Source organism: Bemisia tabaci, chromosome 6 (assembly GCF_918797505.1).
Source record: "Bemisia tabaci chromosome 6, PGI_BMITA_v3".
NCBI classification, from domain to species: domain Eukaryota; kingdom Metazoa; phylum Arthropoda; class Insecta; order Hemiptera; family Aleyrodidae; genus Bemisia; species Bemisia tabaci.
In genome coordinates, this window is record NC_092798.1 from 19,549,299 (window position 1) to 19,572,634 (window position 23,336).

General features: G+C 39.5%; 1 protein-coding gene across 1 annotated transcript in view; it reads left to right on the forward strand.

Annotated features, from left to right (window-relative positions):
* kn (EBF transcription factor knot) overlaps positions 1–23,336 on the forward strand; it is a 90,352-nt gene that overhangs the window by 14,334 nt on the left and 52,682 nt on the right. Inside the window, 4 exon segments of the mRNA XM_072301528.1 lie at positions 286–349; positions 1,856–1,922; positions 13,212–13,246; positions 13,249–13,279. Of these exon segments, the coding sequence (XP_072157629.1) occupies positions 286–349; positions 1,856–1,922; positions 13,212–13,246; positions 13,249–13,279 (197 nt within the window).

Genomic DNA, 23,336 nt, shown 5'->3' on the forward strand with positions numbered 1-23,336 from the left:
CTACAGTAAAAGACAAAGGTAACTGGAAATTGGTAAAAAAAATATGGTTTGGGGTTCAATTTTGACAGAAATTAAAAGATGATCTTGTAATATTTGAGGATCAAGGGTAGGTATGACTTTATAACAGAGTGATAATTCTTTTTTTTTTCCAAAATGAAAAACTGATAATTTTCAAATCTTACGCCGACGACTTCAAAGGTGCGAATGAAAAACTTAATTATTTAATTCTTCTGAAATATACTTATTGTGTGACATGTATCCACTAATTTCTCTATATTTTTACAGGAGTCAGAGGCTCAAAAAACGAACAATGGAATTCAATATAGACTGCAATTATTATACGCCAATGGTAATTCTGCTTCCTTTAATTTACATTATAATTTAGGTCTTTTTTCCTTTCTGTTTATTGAATTTTATAGACAAAGCAATAGGCAAAGAAAACCAAAAGAGAATGAAGGGATCCATAATTATTGAAAGCGGGAGTTTGCGAGATACACAGAAAGTTGGCCATGGACTACCTTATGGCAACCCACAAGAGACCTTATATTGTAGACCATCATATTCCCCTTTAGTCTATGACAACCACAACTACCACCAGTTTCATCCACTGGTATCCCTCCATTTCCTCTTTGTCTGTAGCTTTGTCTATTGTGTAAAAATTTCAATAATCAGCCCGCGATGCTCATACTGGTGTTTATGGATCTTTCGCCACAAGGTCAATTGATGGCTACGTTCAAAATGGCGTTTGCGACGTACAGTTCGGTTTTCCGAACAAGGAGCGCTCGATCAAGCGAGTGGAAGTGGGGAAAATGATGAAACATTCAGGCTTCTCCGGGCGCGTTTAATGAGCGAAAGAGAGCCGGAAGCGAAGCAGGCGCCACTTTTCAAATGAGTTAAGCATTGAGTATCACTGCAAGAGACAAATCCTACTGAAAGCCCTTCAGTTACAAAGGGAATAAATAAATATCAGCAGAAGCGATCGAAAGAAAATTAATGAAACCTTTGTTAAAATATGTTACCTGCGGAGCGGGCAATAATGAGCACGCTCACTTAATCCCTGGTCAAGCCCACGCCTCAGGAAAGGGTTCGATTTCGGATTCGCCGGACTCCAGGACTTTTCCTCCGCTCCTGGGGATCTACCGAGCTTAAATTCAAATTTAATTTATCCCTGCGCCGGAAAATATCCGCGAGTTTTCGAACGGACGCTACCGCGATGATGTTCAAATGATACTTGAGATCAGTTCGGTTTACTGGCCGATCTGTCGCTGAGCTCGAATAATTTTGCCCTTCCTTAATTGCCAAGGAGCATAATTATTTACATATTACTCCGTGACCAATATACCTGATTTAAGGATCATTTACATATACACCCACGTATCGAAGGAGCTAATGCTAGGATTTTTATAGTGCCCTCCTTTGGGAACAATCCTCTGAACTGCGCATTCGCCTTCATTGTGGTTTAATTTGATTCTGATTGGGTACCTGGCTAGTCAAAATATCCGCGTTTGATAGAAAGAAAAGACAAGATTTGCACGGTAATTAATGATATCACTTGTTTTAAGAGGATATAAGTCAATTTACTAAAATAATCTTAATTCACACGTTGAAATATTCTCTCTTGAATCGATAAAAATTTCCGATCAATAATTAGTGAATGAGAATTTTTGTTCGAGTCCGCAGAAACCTTCTTGTTTCGGAACGGTTATTTTAAGGAAACGTCTTATCACTTCAAGAAGATTTTTAGTTGACTCAACGAGGAATTCATCTCCAGACATTATTAACATAACAGAATTTTTCTCAGTGACTTGTCTCCCTGATTTTTTGGTAACTAATGTCATTTTTCTTCTCGTTTCAGGTATAAGGCAAGAACAAGATATATTTGTCAGACTAATAGACTCAGTTACCAAACAGGTAAGACCCTTTACATACCTATAATAATAGTCATCCTTCCCTTTGCATGATCAACTTCAATTAAGTCTATCATCATCCCTTCGCCTCGGGCAAAATAATGGATAGGACTTTCCTACTTTAGACAATTTGCCGAAATTACACTGCCTGGCAAAAATGAATTGGAATTAATTGAACACAGTTTCTTGTCATGAGATAGTATTATAAGTAAGAGGTCAACCAAAATTAATGAAATTAAAGTGGTATTTTGCATGAAAGCTGATGTGTTTATTCGTGAAAAAAGAATGAAGTAATAAAGAAGAGATAAATTAGTGAAGCATCATACATATACTTGATTCGTAATAGGGTACACAGATGTGAACCTAAAGATCTCATAAATTTTCGACTTCTCATTCACATGTGATAACGAGTGCAGTTGACCGATCACCTGTGAGTTCATGGACATGTGAACGGAAGTTTGTGTTTTCCTTCAACTCGTCGGTTATGCAATTTGAGCTCCGGAGAGTGGTAATAGTTGTATCACGATTTTCGCTCTTAGTTGGCGCGTTTATCATTGAACTTCTGACTCTGAACCACACAACTCTTTGCAAAGAAAAAAGGAGGTGCCTTTCATACTAGACTTTCGTGTTTTTAAAGTAAATTTACATTGTTTAAATGTATTTACGCAATGAGTCATAGCACAAAATTGGTCAACACATTTTCGATAAAATTTGATCTTGATTGGAAACGTGCAGTAAACAATTTGTCACAGTGTAATGTAAAACATATTGATTATTAATAGATGACATCCAGTCTAATTACATTAGACGTTGCCTAATTTCCTCTCGTGTTTATATTTATTTATTTTTTTACAAAAAGAAAATGCAACAATCCGCTTTTTTTTAAGAAAAAAATGTGGAATACATTCTCAAGAATTAACGGATTATTTTCTATAAAATTCAATAGATTATAAAGCTTCGTCCTGTTGGAAGAAAAAAAAATTGAGAGGAATAGCAATGTGAATTTCAGCTACGCTAATCTCTTTTTCCCTCTCTGTCACTCCGTCTCATTTATGCCCAATTTTACCATGAATTTCAACTTCATAAAAAAGAATGGAAAAGCCAGGAAAAACTGAACCATCTAAAACTTGAGAAGAAACTTTGCAATTCATACACAATTATACACCCAGAAACATCCTGTATGTAGAGTTGTCGGAGCCGCAAAGTGAGGAAGGATCCGATTACCGGAGGCAACAGTGGAGAATGTGAAAAAACGGAACTATTCGGAATTAAACTCGGAAGCGAGAGCGGATGGAGAGGAACACAATGATAAAGTCATTTATACTAATCAGATCTGTACAAAATACAATCGTTTAACGAGTGGGCAAGCCTTTTGGCCGAGCGGCGGTCGGGCGGGCGATTGGTCGCGAGGGGTAAATTGTAATGTTTACTAACGTCGAGCGGTCGCCCGGCGGAGGGTGGGCACGTGCCCGGCGGCAGGGCGCCACCCCGCCCCGAACCGGCACCGGCCGGGGCCCCCCTTTTCCAGCTTCGAGGCGTGATTGGCGGCCAACCTACCAACGTTGCCGAATTGTATAGGTGTGTATTTTTTTAAATTTAGTTTTAATTCAGGGAAATGAACATACATTTAGGCACTGTAAAGGAAGATTTGCTATTGAGCCACAGAATGTAAAATTTCATAAAACTTTATAATAATGTGAAAATTTCATGATTTTTTCAAACTCTAACGACTCAAGCTTACCACTCAGTAAAACGCACTAAAGAATTTTGATTTTGACATTTTGAAGGGGATAAAATATGTAATTGGAGTACAATTTTCAAAATTGCTTTACAAATTCTCGAGGATCATTGTCGGCAGGTTGCTTGCGCATCTTGCGCCGCTTGAGCTTAGAGCTTCGTCTCAGAAAAAAATCAAGTGGCACCATCGTGTTGATTCGCGTAATTTTACTATTACCATGTATGAAAAGTTCTGGCTGTTAACGGCTATATAGTGTCGGACTGTATATACAAACCTTGCGTTTTCTCGTTCTTACGCCTCTGAGGCCAAAACGTTCCGGGTGTACGAGCCGTGACGTACTACTCCGCTTTTCAGCAGCTGGGGGCAACTGGCTCCTACCCTCAAAACTTTCGGTTTTCTGACCCCATCCCGAAATGTACGTCTACACAGCCGTAAACTTTACGGCTTCCAGAGCCGGCGCTTTTTTTAAGTGTAAATAAATAAAAGTACATCAATGGCAGTAGTCCTGCATTGAAAAAATCTCGGTGTATTTACTAAGAAAGGGGTAAAAAAATTACCAAGAATTCAGGGTTCTATTTGATCCCAGTTTTTTTCTGGTAAAATTACCATTTATGGAATTGGTAATTTTACCGAGAAATCTCGGTAAAATTATTGAACTTTCTCGGTAATTTTACTGGACCTCGGTAAAAACGCCAATATTTTTTATCGACTGGTGGTAGAATTACCGAGATAAAATGGCAAAGTTACCCGGAATTGATTGCCAATAAAAGTGGTATTCTTACCTGAAAAAAAACAGTAAAAATGCCGGTTTTTAGTAAGCTTACCAGTCTGTCTTGGTAAAATTACCATTAATTGGTACAAAATAGTGGAGCTGGTAAAAGGTACCAAACCGGACCTTGGTAAAAACGCCGGAATTTTTTTTCGGGTGTGCGGCATACAATAGTCCCATTTTACGTGCTCAGAGAGCATACATCGAGCTGGCCCCAGCGGATACCGGGCAGCCGCGTGCTTTTGGGTAAATACTAGGACTTGAGCCAATTGAATCCGCTTCCGTCGATGATTTCCTTGCTCAAGTTCCTCCTTATGTTCTTGCTTATCAGATGTTAGACGCGGTCGGGACTTCCGGCCGGGGAGGCGTGCATCGGCGATCCTCCACCCTGCAACGGCGGCGCGGCGGCCAGCCTCTCTCGTTGACGCCGCCGTCTCCATCTAATCTCATTAATAATTCATCCCGTGATAGATCGTTATAACTCCGCTCGTCCGCCACTCACGCAAGCCGGAAAGTTCGGCAGTCGCGGTTTTCGCCCAGCTGATCAATTACACTGATTTATTCGGCAAAAAAATGTGTCGAAACACAAAAAACCGGGTTATGATGCTGTAATCGCCTACTGCATATGGTCGTGCGTGTGAATATGGTTTTGGCGATCCCATGCGGCCACGCGGTTTTTGTTATTATCGCCTTGGTGAACGGAGGGAAAACAGCGGGATTTGATGTTCACACCAATCGCCCAAATGACCGTTATAGCCCACTGAAAAAAACACAATTGGATCTAGAGTCCAGACTCTTGAAAACATTGTACAAGAAAAATGGACTCTTGATTCAATCAGATTTAAGCTTAAATCAAGAGGAAATCCGCTCAAATTAAGAGGCTTGGTTCTTGATTTAAGCAAAAATCCAATTGAATCAAGAGGACTTTTTCTTGTCGATGTTTTTAAGAGTCTGGATCTAGTATGTTCCAATGTGGTTTTTTTTGGCACATGTTTTTACTTGGTCCTTTTAGTATCTTTTAAGGTACGATCTTATAAACACACATGATTTATATAGAAAGCAACCCGCCCAAATTTTGAGAAATATTAAGTTTGGGAAGCTTTGAGCTTAATTGATCATATCGTCGTTTTACGAACGTTACTAGAACGTAACTACCTTTCAACGTTGCAAAATGTCCTTTCGCGAGTGTTAATTTTTCAGAGAGCACCGTTGGACATCTCTAACTAAAAATCGCATGGATTTTCTTCGTATAAACGCGTAAATCAACAACAACAACAAAAAATGGACAGGGGTTGTTTGATTTTCGCCATTGAGTTAAGGGCATCGCGAAATATTCTCCTCTTGAAATTTTGAATTGAAAATACCTACACTGGAAAAAAAAAACCATATTGGATCTAGAATCCAGACTCTTGAAAACATCGACATAGAAAAAGGACTCTTGATTCAATCAGTTTTAAGCTTAGATCAAAAGAAAATCCGCTCAAATTAAGAGACTTGGTTCTTAATTTAAGCTTAAATCTGATTGAATCAAGAGTATTTTTTCTTGTCGATGTTTTTAAGAGTCTGGGCTCTAGATCCAATGTGTTTTTTTTCCAGTGTACTTAGCTCCAAAAAATAAATCAAGACCCGAAATTTCAGTAAGAACCTCTTTTAAAAGCGAAAGCTACCAGAGCTGTATCTAAAAAAAGAAGAAGAAGGAATCAGTATAAGAAAACGATTGTTTTGTTTCCCTCTCTCGGTGTCCCATTGATTTTATTGACATCGCAACGCAAGTGCACCTCTATAAGAGTAAGATCGCGACCGATAGAGACTGAGAAAACCGATCGAACATTAATCACTCTGGAGCAACACGTGAGCGTGTTTTAACATACAAAATACATTAAGTCTGATGGAATAACGCGCTGACATCGGCACCGACTCGGCGAAACCAGCGGAATCGCGATGAAAGCAGCGCGGCTCATTTACAAAAGCTTTATCCGATAAAGTCATGTGTAAACACAGACATAAAGCTCGCATATAAATGATCTCGGAAGTTCTCCGGTGCCAGGAACTCTGATTTCTAACATCATCGTTTGCCGAGTAAATACGCGATAAACGATTTATTTTATTTTCGGATTAACTTTTTAAGCAGGCGCTTCGCACGCGCGGTTGCTCGGCGCCTATCTCGATGAGTTTGCCGAAGTCTCGTGCTGCTTAGCTCTTTTTCTCTATCCCTACATTGACAAAAAACTCCGGCCGTGGAAGCCGCACTTACGGGCTATGGAGACATACCGTCCGTTCCGGCTCAGAGACCGAAAGTTCTGAGCGAAGCACCGGAGCAGTAGAGCCCGGTAATAGTGAAAATAGGACCCCAGGAAATCAGCAAGCTTAGAGAGGAGACAAAATTGGAATCCCTCCAATGAAAAATGGCGGAATTTCAAATTTAGCGGAAAATTGAAGTGAGCGGAAAGGTTGAATCTTGTCTGTTAGTAGGTAAGTGAATCGAGGTATGCTGCTTTGCTACAGATATCCAACAGCGACGAAACGCTCCGCTCCGTTTCGTGTAAGTCTTGGCAAGAAGTTGAAATAAATGCAGATTTTTTTCATTCGATTCTTAGCGTCAATTGCTCCCGGCCAAAGGAGATTTGATAAATGAAGTCGGCGATGAAATCTTTCATTTTCTTTGGCTGTTCTTTTGTCGACGCGGGCCTAAGAGAACGCGAAGCGTCTCTGGGGTTGGGCCGCGTAGCGACCAGGGGCATAGCCCCCTAGTTTTAGTATAATTATACGTCCAGTCGACTATTCGAAGGAAAGCAATTGCCTCCTTCTTAAATGGAAAATTCGATAATAATTGATGCAGAATTTTTCATGCCTCAAATCTAATCTCATGATCTTGAGACAGAGAATAGAAAATGTGAAAGCATCTTTCATGAAAGCCGCATCTTGAAAATAGTTTCTGATCCTGTCGGCAGAAATTTCGCGAGAGCACCCTTGACTGAAACCATATATAAAAATTTCAAAGGTGAGGAGGGCGAGACACTGTCAGTCAAAGTGAGGACGAGACAACGCCGAATTTAAATGCAAGGTCGGAGTGAAAGTCGGAGATTGAAAGATGAAAAACCACGAAAACGCTCTCTAACAAGGAGCTGATGATAGGATGGCTAAAACAGGAGATGTAAGGCGTCTTCCTGCGGCAAATGAGATTACAGGGGTTTCACGGTTTGCTCAAATGAAGACAAATAGAATTAACTGCGTACGTATTTCCTGACTCCTTTCATTTTTAATCCCTCTCCCCTTCCACCTCTCCCCCCTTCCACCTCTCTCTCCTCCGTATCCTATGCCTCTCTCAACCACTATACGCCTAGCTGCCTTTTTCCGTCTATTGAAATTGCTCTGAATCTCTCATCTTAATCGTATTCTGCCTTTTGCCCTCTTTTTTACAAATTTTTATGCTGATACATCACGACCATCAAGCGAAAAACTCGTCGATTGCAAATAAAATTTTGGAACAGAAAACGCTACCATTAAATACTTTTCTCTCACTCGTCGAAAAATACCTCATCAAATTGTGGAATGGTGATTTTATTTAATTCAGAAGCTTTGGTGTGCTCAGGCTCACCAGGTTAAATGCTGTCATTGTAGAAAACTAAATGTTAATATCGGTGATTATTGAATAACTTATGACCGATGCACTTTGTCTGTTTTTACCAACTTTTTTTTAATGAAAAAAGAGAATAACAATTAAACCCTCATACTTGAAGAATAGGATGGACCACTCGTTCAAAAAAATATGAGAAAATAGGACACAAAAGTATAAGTTCAAAATGAAGGGCCTCAATCAAACTTTGAGGATGACCCAATAATCTTATCCCCGCACCGTCAATTTCGTTACGCTGAAACTAAAATGAGTCGAATTACGCAGTAATTAAAACATTCTTATTTATTGTATTAGTTGGACGTATTTATGCTAAAGGGAACTATTCAGCAAGCAAACTCTATGCACATAGTTCTTTTTAGCATGAATAGTCCAGTTATAAGTACGAATCTATACACAAAGACAGCTGAAATTTAAATAATTCACGTATGTAGTGTTTTAAATCAAATGATTTTTCCTCGTTTCAAATTCTTTTAATTCATGAATCATGATATCTGAAACCTCTTGGTTTTTTCTTCTTTTCTTTCTCTTGAAACTTAAGCTTAAAAAAATATAACAAAAATAATTGAAGAAAACATTACACGGGCTATCAGATATAGCTTGAAATCAATATCCCCATCCAGAATGCTCCAAAACAATGGAGTCGAGAGCCAGGATGAATGGAGTTCGGGAGGCCAGAAAAAAAGTGGGGGCAGGAAGGGGGAGAGGGAGGAGGACGTTGGCACAATGCCCGCGCCGCGAAAACGTGAAGCGTCTAATATATGCGCCGAATTTCAGTCTATCCGCGGGTAAGTAAGCAAAGCAGGGAGGAGCCGCGGATAAGGGGATAAAAATACGCCAAAAACCCAAGGAGCCGTTTTGAGGTCGAAAACGAAACGCGGAGGTGAAGAAAAAAGAAAAGGAATGAAGATACATTATGCAGCCCTCTCCGGCATATATCTGTATTCGCCAACAGACCGAAGGCTCCGAGAGATTGGGCCTATTATATTCAATTAAACAAGATTCTATTGGTCATTCATAAATCCTTAATCCAGGGCATCGGGGTCGCAAGGAGGACTCGAAGGGGTCCCACACTTTCGTTTCTAAAACCGCGTAACACCCTATTGCGTCCCCTGGTGGATGTGCGGTTTTGATACGAAGGGTGACCACTCACAGGAACCCCGGAATCCTCGCTAAGGCCCGGATTAGGCGTTCCTGATTTTGTATTAGGAGATGTTTTTATTACAAGCTTTCCCTACATAAGCAATTAGGTTCGAATCACACGGACTTGCCGCGCGGCGCTCCCCTCGTCTTGCGCGGCACCGCACCCTCGCTCACATTATTTTTTAATAATCAATTTCCAAGAGCAAACTAATCTTCCTGATTCCCCCTCCGCGCGACGGCGACTTCCCCGGATTTCCTTGGCGTTCCCTTTATTTTTACCGCTCATTCAAATTTACCCTGAGTCCATAAATTTTACATCCCGGGTGCGCTTTTTGCCTTTTCGCCGGGCGGGCTTTTGTTCGTATCGCGCGCTCTCCTGACGCGGTTTACGTTAACGTCAGAACGGAGAGTAACTTCCGTGGCTAATTCAATTTCCGACGTTTTCTTCTTCAGCGCTACTCACATCCCCGTAACTTTTACTTCGATGAGAAAAAATGGTTACGTAAAGTCGCGAGATACCTGGTCATGAAGGGTCTTCAAAGCTCTAATGGACCACTAGACAAGGTACGAAATTCAGCATTCTGATACATGTTTCCCAACCAAAATTTCACGTAGAACACGATACGCACAACGAAAATTACTGAAATTCACTCCTTACGAAGATATTCAATGATTCTTGATGCGTGAATTGAAACCACCCGCTCATGAAAACTCAATGATCTACGTGATTCACATTCGCGCGCTAAAAGTTATCATGACAGTATCTGCGCTTTAAAAATCTGGCAGCCTCAATTTTGACGCTTTCGCTTTATCTCAGCTATAGCAAATTTGCTCCATGAGTTTGGAATCAAAACACATGGTTAGGAAATGAAAACATTGTTTGATTGAAGAAGCTTGCTGATATAACCGTTGTAGTGCGTATTATTTGACTCACGTAGAGCTTTGAGTTTCTTGTGTGTGCGGCGACAGTTCTAATTCACTTGTAACCAATGTGAGTTTAATAAATGTTAATATCTCCGTTAGGAGTTTGGTTTCCAGTTAATTTTCGTTGCGGCGTAGTCGCTGTTATACGTGCAATTTTGGTGAAGGAAATCATGTATCAGAATGCTTAATTTCGCCCATTGTCAGTGTGTCCATTGGTGAGAGGAAATGGTGGTGTGTGTTGCGGCCAAAACAGCACTAACTACGTAAGGGAAATTGTGTTCAGATATGATTGATATGTGTTCCTCCATAGTTAAGGAATACACATCAGATCATGTAGTGTTCGCGGGGTCGTCAACTTGGCTTATGATCGTATGATCACCAAACTTGTGTCTTACAGCCTATGTTCGTTTATCTCTTAGGGTTACTTACCAATCATCCCCACCTAGAGTAAATAGTAAGGGGAATGGTCTTAGCTTTTGACGAGGTTGGTAGGGGGCACTATAATGAACAATTCGTGACCGTATTTTCTGTCTAACGCGAACATAAGACGCCAATTTGAGTATACTTTTTTGTCGGAATTTAGAATCCCGGATAGAGGCGTTCTGTCAAACGTACTCAAGGTAATGGAGAAAAAATGCATTGCGAGGTATAGGAGTATAGGACGAACGAGCTTCACGGACCCATTTCCGACGGACGCCTAATCCAAGCCTTCCTTTTCCTTCCTCCACCTATGGGAACTTTGTTCAGTTGATAGAAATTAGCTGAAATTAGCCAGTAAGGTCCTAGCCTACTTTTTTATCATAGTTGTATATTAATCAATCCCAAATGTGTTGTCTCGCCTGCGAGAGTCAATGGCCGATCTTGAACCGATATGGAAATAATACTGAGCTGCTTGATTTAATAAGAGTAAGAAATAAGTGATTAAAATATTTATTACAAAACGTGTAAGCTTTGTAATTAATTCATTTCGAGAAGAAATATCAACTCTATCCAACTATAAGATTTTTGTTAGTCTGCGGTTTCAAGTACACTTCTGGGTCCTTTCCTAGGAGGTCTACTATTCGTCCGAGGATGGGAACCAGGAAGTGTCTTGAAGCTCGTATTGGAAACAAAATTTATACTGATGGTGGTGAGTTTTGTTAAAAATTGATTTATCAACTAAAGAAATCAGTATTATGTCCCCTGAATAAGCTGTCTCATCATCTGCATCATTTCAACCTAGCTTAATTTTGCCAAAGTCTCAGTTTTTTGCCTTGAAGGAGTTAATCCTCAATTGACACGTAATGTTCTATAATGAATTTATTTCTTGTATTTTGAACTGATCTGAGAAAAACGATTTTATCTTGGTTATCTATTGTTTCAGGCAATCTATTGTATGGAGGGGCAAGAACCAAAACCCGTGATGTGGCGCGGGTCTTTTGAAACAGAAGTCATGTGTTGGTTAAGGTGCTCATTTTTCCCAAACTCAATTTTATCTATTTAATGGTAGGAGTCAAATGCCGGAGATGGAGAAGACCACTATTATTAATGGTTTATTTCACGTTTCTACTTTATGTGGAAAAGCAACTTGCATCCCAGAAAAGAAACCCAACTTCTGTGTCATCTGCTGAGGTAACAAATCCACATATTTCTGTGAAATCCAATTCCGTGGCCCCATTGAATTACCGACGTCATAGCGGGCTTATATTGATCAAAAATATAAGCGAGGTTACCTTTCCCTAAGGCATTAGTGAGTGTGTGAATTCCTGGATTCCGTGATTATTTGGCATGTCTCGGAGGTTTTCGGAACATCCGTGGACTGTCATAACAGATGACAAACTGTTTATGAATCGGTAACTAATGGAGAAAGTTTGGAGGCGGTTGGCTGCGGACGATTCATCACCCGTATCTCGGGCTTCGATAAATATTTATACTCGTTCGATGTAGTTAAATAAAAGGAATGGAGTCTTTGTGCGCGCTCCCCCAAGATAGACGCCCATTACTTTTCGGAAGGAGCAGCACTCGGCTGCGAATGCGGACGTCGTGACTCGTTCTCAAAGACGTTCTTTTCGATCTGGGGTGAGTCATCCTCCTCTGCCCTCTTTGTATTATTTGAATTCATTTCGGGATTCATCGTAAGCGTAGTTCCGTTCCTACTCACATGCGGATCGTTGTCAAAGTCGAAGGGAGGAAGGAGCGGTTTTATCCCAGCGGTCAAATTGTTGATTCGATTTCGTATGTCTTTGATCGATAAAAAGCATCGCTGAGATAGGGATGTGTCCATCAGGATCGTTCGATAACGATTCAATTACAGAGTCGCAGGAGCTCGGTACCAATTCAATATGATCCAATCAAAATGGGTTAGATACGAATGTTTTGTTGCCAAATCATATTTAGGAGCGCGTTCACTTTAGTTCAAAATTATTCGCAAACAGTATTATTACAGTCAATGGACTTTTTATGTTACATTACGATTTTTTAAATTTTGGGTGTTTTGATCAAAAAGGAGAGGCGCCTCTTGATTTTGATCGGCAACACTCAACATTTACATCCGATACTCACTTTTTATCGTGGCTATTATTTAAATTGTGAGTACCAAATCAGAGTACATCATCTGCCGTGCAAGGAAGGAAAGACGTGATAGCGTAAGGCCTTAAGATAGTTCCTAGATTTCCTTTGATTAAATAAGAATTTTCAAGGAATCGCGAAGCTGTTTTTCTGCAAATTTTAGAGGGAATTTTCTTCACAATTTGATCTAATCTCTCTGAAATATATAGGGAAAATATTCGTAGCTTTCCTTATAATTAAATTTTATATTCAGGAGGACTTTCACAACCTTCGAATGTTCACACGGCATTTTTCCCACAACACGGCGAGCATTGAACATTCGATCACCTTGCAAAGGCTCATTTTTTGTCATCTTGCTTTTGTTAAAAATATCAGTTACATTTGTCACAAAATCGTATTTTGGCGCTAGAATACTAATGATTGCTAAAAAAAATTGTTAACATGTTCTTTACGCCAGACTTTAATGTTCTATTTAAATTTTAACGAACGTACAACTGAAAAAAATCTCATAAAATTATGATGCTGACTTGGTGTGATTTCTTTTTCCAGTCGTTGCTGTGATAAAAAAAGCTGTGGTAACAGGAATGAACTCCGTCAGATCCTGTTATTATCGACAGGTAAGATCGTGTGACTTTTTTTGTTTCAAGTTTTCACTGGATCCGTGAAAGTGAGCGTGTATAAATGTGCGAAGCATGGGCACTGTCCCCTAACATATACGTTGGTAAACATATTCAAAATTTATTAATTTCATACAGATATTCTTCGAAAGAAAGTTCAGCGCAATTTTTTTTAGAACGCATCGCACATAAATGTACAAAACCCTTCCCTGGACTGGGCAGTAGAACATTGTATTTGGATTAAGGTTATGCCCTGAAGCCTCTGGCCCAATGTGGATCTCTACCTCTTCTTCTTGCATATTAATTTTTGGAGGGTTATAATAAGAGGGCACAAAGCGTCAGGAAGCTGCTGCCTGTTGATGAAGTCGTTGTAAGTGCATAACTACCTTTAATATCTACCACACGCGCGCGACAGGAAGACGAAGACGCATAAAAATATATACGGCCCAGTTACCGGAGTTTTACAATGTACACATTTACGCGAGTACGTGTATGTGCGGAGCAGAACGTAGCGTAATTCAGTAGCATTGGAAAATAAACTGAGAAACCCCCATGTGTCTTATTATATTTCCCTGACGTTGAATCCTCTGGGGAGGCCATTTTGTCTTTGTATACCCCTCATCTTTTCTTTTCTTTGTAATCTACATGTATACGGGTTCTATACGCACGAGTTCTCACACATCCTCGAGAATACGTGAAAATGTGTGTTTCTCCGCGTATTTTATTTATCTTCCTGCGGATTCCGCCCCTTGCACTTTCCTTTTCCCGCGTTCCGGCCCCTCCCTCCATCCCTCGCGATAGGCTTGCCACATTCATTGTTCGGCTCTCTTTGAACTTATACCTTCCTTTTCCTCTAATAATTATATAGTTCTCTGAACGTATTATTGCTCGAAAGATTGTGTCGTATTTCGTTTCGTTTTTAAAGTCGGCTTACTTACCATCCAGAAACAATTCTTATGCGCTTGAGGCATTAAACGTGGCGCATTGTTTTGAGATAATCGCCCTAACTGCCGTTAATTTAGGCCCATGGTATAAATGGACAAAATTTTGCTTACATTTTCAGACAATGTTTAAAACAAATAAGTTAAAATATAAATATTTCTTAAAAAATACATATGCCATGTATTAATGTTACAAAAAAATTACCACTTCTGCCGATTGACTCATGTATCCATCCATTAATACACATATTTATGTATCAGTGTTGGTTTCTATGAGGTTCATTCAGGGCCTGAATAATGTACCTTAATTTATCATTTTTGTTCTTTTGAAAAACTTTGGAATTCATGACCTCTGATCCTCTCCAAAAACCTAATCATTGCTTTAAAGTCGAAAATTAAAATGCCACGGGATGGATTATATGCCAAAAAATCATGTGTTGCCTTCGTGCAAACTGCTTTGGCAATAAAGGAGTTTTAACCTGTAGAAACATGATGGTAAAATAAATAACTCTATCATGTAGTCAATTTCGTAACGTTTTTCGACCAACTCTCGGATGCGTATGTGCACGGGTTGCGCCCCAGCAGCCTCTTGAATATCTTTGAAATTTCATTGAAAATGAATTTCTTACTTTTCAGAAAAGAGGAAATTCCATTCGGTGAGCATTCCATTTTGCGGATCTCCGAGCTGGACAAACAGGGGCCTGCATTAGTCAACAAATAATGGGAGGAAGAAGGATGAAAGATCAGAAGATGAATAACTTTGATATTTTTTTCAAAAGACTCCTTCCACTTAGTTCAGCAGTCATTACTTGAACACTTGAACTTGTGACATATTCGGCACATAGGTCATTAGCACTCTTCTGGCAGTATGGTCAAATCTAGTTCACTGTACTTTTTCGAATAATTTCGCTCTGTCGCGTCTCCCGCAAACTCCACTCTGAAACTACGCAACGAGCGAATTCACGCCAAAAGAAAACAATAGACTTGCAGACGATTACAGAGTCGCGGAACTGGCTCAGCTGCGAGGAGGAACCGATGCGATGCCCCTGTTTTACGGCTTTAATCGTTTCGGAAGATTCGAATGCTTGTTAAAGTTTTATCTCCTCTTTTTCACGCTTATTTTCACTTTTGCGCCGTCTTTATTCCACGATCCTCGCACGTTTCCCTCTTTTTGGAGGCCGCATATATATTTTTAATCTCCCTCCTCAACCTGGATTTTGACCACACGTCTATTTACAATTTTGCATTTTACTTTCGAGTCATTTATCGAACCCAGCTCTTGTGGTGAGAGGCACTTGTTAAATTGAATGTCGAGTCAACTCAAAATCTCGATTTTTCAAATTGTATTAACCTGCACGAGATGTATCAGAATTCAGCGGGCCGATTATTGGAACTGATAGAACAAAGTATAGACGAGACAACAGGGATTATGGAGGGAATCCTATGTGGAAGCAGGTGGTGGCAATAGGACATAGGAGGTAGGTAATGGAAAACTAACCTAACGGCAACCCAATAAAGACCCGACAGTTAGTCCATCATTTTTCTTCCTTAGTCTATAAGAACCACCATGTAACCAATAGGATCGCTCCAATACTCCCTATGTCTTCTTTATCTATCCTTTGTCCATCAGTTCAATAATCGGCCCGTGGTATAGATCAAGTTCAGATTGATTTATAAAAAAATCTGTGAAATTCATGCTTCAGCTGTGACGTCAATGTAAAGTTCTCATAAAGCTTTGTTTGTCGCTTAAGTTGAATATAGATTTCAATTCAGTTTCATTATTAAGAGAACCCTATTCTAATCCCTGCTTTTGAATCTGATTCACCTCAGAAATGCTGGACTTCCCTAAGAAGATAAAAGTACGAAGGGTGTTATTCCAAAAATTGCACTTGGTACATAACTAATAGAGTCATTAAAATATCGGTAAAATGCGAAGCATTCATTTTTTTAAGAATTGAGAAATGATTAACATTGAAAGTTGTTTGTAGTTTTCAAAATCCAGCGTAAGCATTCTCGAGTTGCCTCTTCACACTTTCACGAGCAAAGCTTCCCATTTTGTTATTCTTATGAAAATCAACCACGGCTCATAGATCGAGAAACGATAAACACGATCATAAAAGCTAATCCGAAGCAAGCAACTATTCGCGCATTGCGGTACGCTTTTTGCCTATAGTCAAATCTGAAGGAAAATCTCACGACATGCGCCACTCGGATTTAAGACTAAACTGATGCTATGAAAGCAAATGCGTTTATAATCATAATCGTTAGTCATAGCAATTCTGTTCCCAATATTTAATTAGTAAGAATTTGTTTTGTTGAAAGAAAAGTAGATCATGTGCAATACAGTTAGGTATCCAGCTAAATTCGTCTGATGGTACTTGGTGAAAACTGATATGTAATATAAACCTGAAAATTTACGCACTGCCCGGCAAGAATGCATTGAAAGTGGAGCGTGGAATCACAACTAAAAAGTTCGAGTGGAGAGCCAGTTACGTGTTATTGTAAGAGGAAAATGAGAGAAACCGAACACTTAGCCTAACAAAAGAACTCAAAAGCGTAGAAAAAGCTTCCGACACAGCGGGGGAGCCTTGATTAGCTCTTTATCAATCAAAACGCTCGTTGCGGACAAAGGACGTGGGTAAAAAGAAAACAAAAATGGTAAACAAACAAGCTGCTGTTGCAAAAAACAAAGGCTGTTCTGCTTCCGATTGAGTGCCGCGATTTTTATCGATTTCCTCGTGAAGAACGAGTTAAAAACCAGCCACCGAATCTAACCTGAGTCTCGTCCGAAAAGCCCAATTAGAAAAGTTCATTTTTACTGATGGCGCCATTAGGTGATCGGTCCGTATAATATCTGAGCAAGTCTTCATAGCATATACTTTTAATGATTTCTATGAGAAATTTTCGACCGATGCATTAATTAGGAGCCTGTGAAAAATTTTTGTGGTTGATTTTTTTTTTTACATCAGATGAATATTAAAATGGATTTCCACGACCAGTCAAATTATTATTATTCAGGTTGTTTTTCCTTGTCTTCTTTAAGTTGACCATTTCAAATCATCAGATACTTGATAACATTCTGAAAACTTTAAACTCAAGTAAGTCCATAAGCTTTTTTAGAGTGTAAAAATAAAATCAGTCATTTTTTCCCGACGCACACCACTCCTCTCCCCCAAATTCGACTGATAGGTGCCAATTTGGCAAATATTGTTATTCCAAGGCGCTTGTAATAATATTCCAATATTGTGGAAAAGGCTTATGAAAAATTAATCAAACATTCTTTTAATGCTGATTTTGAAAATATATTTCGGCGGCCATTTTCTTGTTCCTATGCTCAATTTTAATTCGTATGTGTTGAGAGGTGTTGGAACTCATTCAAGTTTGTTTGATTTAAGTCAATAACGGAACGGTACGCCATCTTCATCCTTTTCCGAGATCTCTATCCCTTGGTTGGTACCATTGGTAGAATTATCTAGCTAATGCCCACAACTCTACTCTTTCTTGACTCAACCCCACTCCTGTCTTTTACCATCCCCAGACCGAACTCTTGCAACGAGGCCTTACTTTCACTCCATTATTTTGACCCCCTCCTTCAATCGGGTTAAAGTGGATTGCTTTCACGACAAAAATGCTCTTCGGGTCAATCTGCATTCATTTAACTCCGGTCTCGTAAGTTGTACCCTGCTGATTTAAGTGCACACGAGAACCCCTCGGTCTTGTCACTGCCTCACGCAATTTTCCGTTTTCCCTTTTTCCCCCTTTTTTATGCATTGAGGGGTTTCTCGGTGAGATTCCATGACAATTTGCATTCCTCCTTCATCTATAGCTCCTCTCCCGTTTCATCTAAAGAATATCGGATAAAAGAGGAAAAATTTGGTTCCAAAACATCAAAATCTAATTAAATTTCACCTCATTTCTAAGTAAATTTGAAAATGCTCATCAGTGGGAAATTAGATTCATCTCGGTGTCAACAAAATTGTACAGCTCTTCCTTTTCCTCATGAAAAAACCTTCTACACTGATTAGAACTATACGTTAGAATCCGTCAACTTTATAACTTAACATGTTTAAACAGGAAACAGTAACTATTACAATTTTTAGGATTTAGTAAGAAGAAAGGGATTGTTGATAAAAGTTCAAAATATTAGCAACGTTGTACTTTTTCCCTTCCAATAATCCCTATATATTTCAGTTTTTTTCGGGGATAGTAATGTTAAATATCTTTTTTTTATTGCAATCAAAAAAATATTCCATTTCCTTCAACCAAAACATTGAATTTTTTCTAAAAAGTAAAACGAAACGAAATTTCTTGGAGATTCCTACCGACAATAGGTCATTTTTTCATGTTTGTCTGAAGCACATCTGGATGCGGGTGCCTTATATGTATAGATGTGACAACTAAATTAAGGACTGTCATTATTCGAATTTATTTTCATTTAAGTGCAATTATATATCCTCATTTCACCATCCTACGTAAAAGTACATGCATCGCAAAAAGGCTGAAATACGAGGGGTGTTGCAGATATAAGATGCCATTACCAGTCGCTATCGAAGCATTTTTTTCTCTCTTATTTTATCACATAACGCTCGCATGGGGGCAGGACCTTTGTTTGTTTTTTTATGTGCCAAGGTTTAAATTGGTGGAGAGGCACTAGAGAACAAAAATTTAAGCGGTGGAGGGCAGAACGCGATTAGACATTGCGAAGTCATCGGAAAATGGGGAAATAAATTAATCCAAAGGGAAGGGATAAAGGCAATAGTGACGTTTATAATGTTCCGGACGGGTAAATGGTGAGTGGTCGGAGAGCGGGCAGGGTGTCGGAGAACAAAAGTAATAAAGGTCCGAACAAACAGTAGACCTTATCAAGGCCGGCTAAGTTTCCGCCGAGCATCAAATCAACCCCTGCGACTTTACCGGCACCTTGCAACTTGCAACTTTTACACCCTCCTTCCCTTCTCTTCCCCTCTCTTCGACAGGTTTACGCCATTCAATCTTACCTCAAAGGAAAACCAGGCATGCGCCTGTAAACTCCTCCTAATAAACAATACAGTTATACGGCCTAGCTACTCGCTCTCATTCATTCAATGATACTATTAAACTCTTTCCCGACAGAAGCAATTTCCTCCGGGAAAAATCGATTTATGCGCTTCAGCCAGCAATAAAATTATAGAGTTGCGCTTTCGGTAAACACTTCTGTCTAGTATCCTTCTGTTTCTACGTTTTTGATTGGGTTAAAGCTTGATGTAATCAAACATGTGTAATAAGAGGTATAATACTGTGGCTATGCATCCGATGAATAATCAACTCTCCAAAATGTATAAAAAACGCACCGACCTTTCAGAAATGATTCTTCATTTATTATATGTCATACACACATCGAGTAGACACTATACGTCCATTATTTAATTCTTTCAGGTCATAGAAGTTTTAAAAGTGCTGCAATCCGTTTATATGTCCATCTATGCTCCCACTATAATTGTTGCTTTGTCGAGAGGGCAAAAAAATAATAAAAAAAATAAACGGGGGTTTTATTTCCTGAATATCTTCATTTCTACCTGGAGGAGTGCATCGATGCAAAATGCCCTCATGAACATTTACGCCTTTTATTTGTTGAAGCAAAATCTTACAATCGGTTTAGAACAGCGCAGCGGTTACATTAGCGCTTATCATCTTTAACATAGCGTTAGCTCCAGCGCCTTCAGTTTTTATGTAGGCAACGTGGACAACCTTTAAGCTCGAATAGTTGCATTCAGGGATTGCTATCTTCGCAGTCCACCGCCTTGTGTCGGTAGAGTTGCTTCGATACTTGCTTCGCCAATTAATCCAATTTCTTAAATATTCCGGATTGAGTGTTTGGCAGGAGGGTATAAAGTTAACGTGCAGAACTAGAGAGAGGCATAATTCTCCTCGATCATAATTTGATTTACAAAATAAAATATAAGTCATTTGATGACGTTATATTTTTCCATTTTTTTAATACCGAAGACCGAGAAAACTCAAGTTTCGCTAATTTAACTTCACCGCCAGGGAAGATGCATAAAAAAATGACGTTTGAAAAATTTTGTAAAATTTAGCTCGTAGTAACATCCAAACTTCACAAATCTACAAAAAGGAGAACAAATCGAAGGTCAATAGTGCCCGTGAGATACGCGATGAGATTTTACCGTAACGCGAATCTGGACGATCAATATTTTGACAGGCCTTCCTTTTTATCACAACAACTGGACAAAATCTATATCGTCGTAATATTGCGCAGAGACAACTCGAGCATTTTTCAACATACTCGATCGTTTCGAATGCCTTCTCCGTTTGAAAAACAAATTTTTAGAAAAATTCATAACATAACTCGTAATAATCTTGTATAGATAATCATACTGCAATCAACAATAAAAATGCATTTGCATATTTAAGGAGGTTAAATACGTAACAATTTAGTTGTCGAATGGAGTTTGACACCAGACGCGATCGTCAACATTACGCCTTAATGACGATTTAGCCGACGATTGTGGCGCGATTATGAATATATCAAGGACTTGATTCGATAAGAGGGCGTCAACAGAAGTCAAAGCTTGGAGCAAAGCAGAGATCAAGCTCTCAGAGCCGGGGCGACAATGAGCGAAATCAAGGCGTTAATACCATAAATGATGAATAGCGGGACTGATTGGTATTTTTGTGTAGTTTATAAATAAAAATCGAGCTCTCATTCAAACCGCGGTGGATATATATAAATACAGGAGCGGATGACATCTATAAAATCGTCGCTCTTCTAACATAAGGGTGTATCTCCATTTTTACATGAGCCCCAGAAAGCACTGAAAGATATGGAGAACAAGGCTCAAGTGAAAATGGAATTATGTGAGAGGAACGTGGAAACGGACCAATAATTCCGTCCTCGCGCGCCAATCAAGTGTGAAAATATTCGCCACCCTCGACCCTCATTGAGCGGGCCCCCGCTCAACTCCTTCCCCACCTGATCACCGATAAATCAAGTTATCAGAGTTTTCATTATATTTTATTTCCTATTCTGTTTTTATTCACTATTACGTCCGCGGATGTTTTTATTTTTCATCGTCGCTGCCCGCCCCTCCCCGCACTTATAAAAGCTCCCCTCGGCCATTCTGAATGAATGACCCGCCTCCCCCCACCCCCTCCCGTCGCAGTCGTCATGCCGGGGTTTTTTCATATGTCATCGCGATTGCCGCGCGCGGGAATGTGGGGAGTTTGCGAATGGCGGGGTGCGACTGCGGTTTTTGCAATTAAATTTCGAGTTCATTAACGTAATTATGGGCGAGGGGCAACTCGTGCTATTTTCATAATGCTATCCGCCACCGCGGAATCATCGATCGTCCACTTGATGGGCTCGAGCGAGATCGCCTCGTGAACGCGTTCGTGTGTTTTATAGCTGTTAGATACTATTAACTACGCACAGGGAAGCCGTTTTAGGCCACATTTTGGAGGGAAATAAGTGTGGAGTAGTTATAGGCTTGATTAATTGTAAATTCTGTCGTGCTGAAAATCCAAAGTTGAGAATATATATTTTTAATGTGGAAATACACCAAAGGAAAATAATTCAGTTGTGATATTTGTAGTATCACAGAGAATAAAGCTTTGGTTACAAGGACTAAAATTCAGCTCATGTGGAACGCTATATTTTTTGGTCCATTTAACCGAAGTTTCCAGTCCTAGGAAGCGAATTTTAGCTCGGATAGCCGAAGTCAAATCATATGGACTAAAGCGCGGCAACATGAAACGAAAATTTGTGATAATTTTTATTTTCTTTCAGTTCAGTTTAGAGAGTAATATTCAGATTTGGAATTGAGTCATCTGAAATAAAGGGACTTTAAACTGCTCATTCTCGGTTTCAACTTGGTGTGGCTTACTTCTTCTCCCTTGAATTCTGTCCAAAAAATATGCGCCATGGAAGCAAAATAATATGAACAGAACTACAGCACCTCTTTTTTTTCGGTGATTGTTTTTGTGCACCTCCTTAGCGTCCTTTCCTATCATTTCAGGCGAGACAAAGACGGAACGGTTTTAAATGAGCCCTCTCTAAATTTTTTCAAAATTTGCTTTTTGTAAAACATCCCCTACAGTAATATTTGCCAGTGATTTTGAGAACTGGTGTACTTACCTAGAGGTATTCGATATAAAATATGAATCCTCAATACCAAAAATAGTGAAATTCATGAGAGGGAACATTTATTTTACCTTTTTCCAAGTGAGAGAGATAAATGGCGCTAAAACAAAACGGCCTTGACGTAAGGGACGCGAGAGGGGGGGGGGCAAGAGGATGAGAATGGGGTCTCAAGCTTTGGACGGATATCTACATTCCATTCGATTGCCCCCAAAAATCTCTTGTTGACATTAGCTGGGATTGCTTCATTTATTCTTTAGATGGAGGGGTGATTTCACGCTTGGTAGGTTACCCCGCCCCCTCCTACTGCCTGTCCATTTTCGAAAAGATGCTCGTAAAGAGCCACCAGTCCACTTGGACGCAAATCGAATTTGTAATCGTTTGTCAAACAGCCTCCGCACTGCCTCCTGACTGCTCCTTGACTGCTTTCACGTTGGTTGGCAGTTTGGTGGGCTTCTAACTGCCGTCTACAGCAAAAGGGGTGTCACTCATTTCCAACACTTTTTTGCAAGGTGTTCTCCAATCAAAGTTATGATGGTGGGCATTCTCCGTAATATTTTTCGGACAATCAATCTTAAGTATGTATGTAATAGTTTTTCAAGTTGAAACCTTAAGAAAAACGCGTATTTTCTTCATTTTTTTTTTTAAAAAAAAAATAAATACATCAACAATTTCAAAAAATGAAGATTTTTTTCATTTTTTGCACATCCGTTCTTTCCTAGGCAAAACAGAAATGAAGAACATAAATTTAAAATCCGATTAGTGACATCGTATGTTGCTAAGATTGAACCCGGTGTTCCTTGCTGTAAAAAAACTTAGATGGCTTCGCTTGTTGCAATTTTAAATGAACAATGTCATCGTTTTAGTCTCATTTTCAAGCTACTAGATTCCTATTGAAAAAAGTCAGTTGTACAATCTCAGCAACATCTGATGGCACATTAGATTTTAAATTTCCACTCTTCAAATTCCACCTTGTAATGCA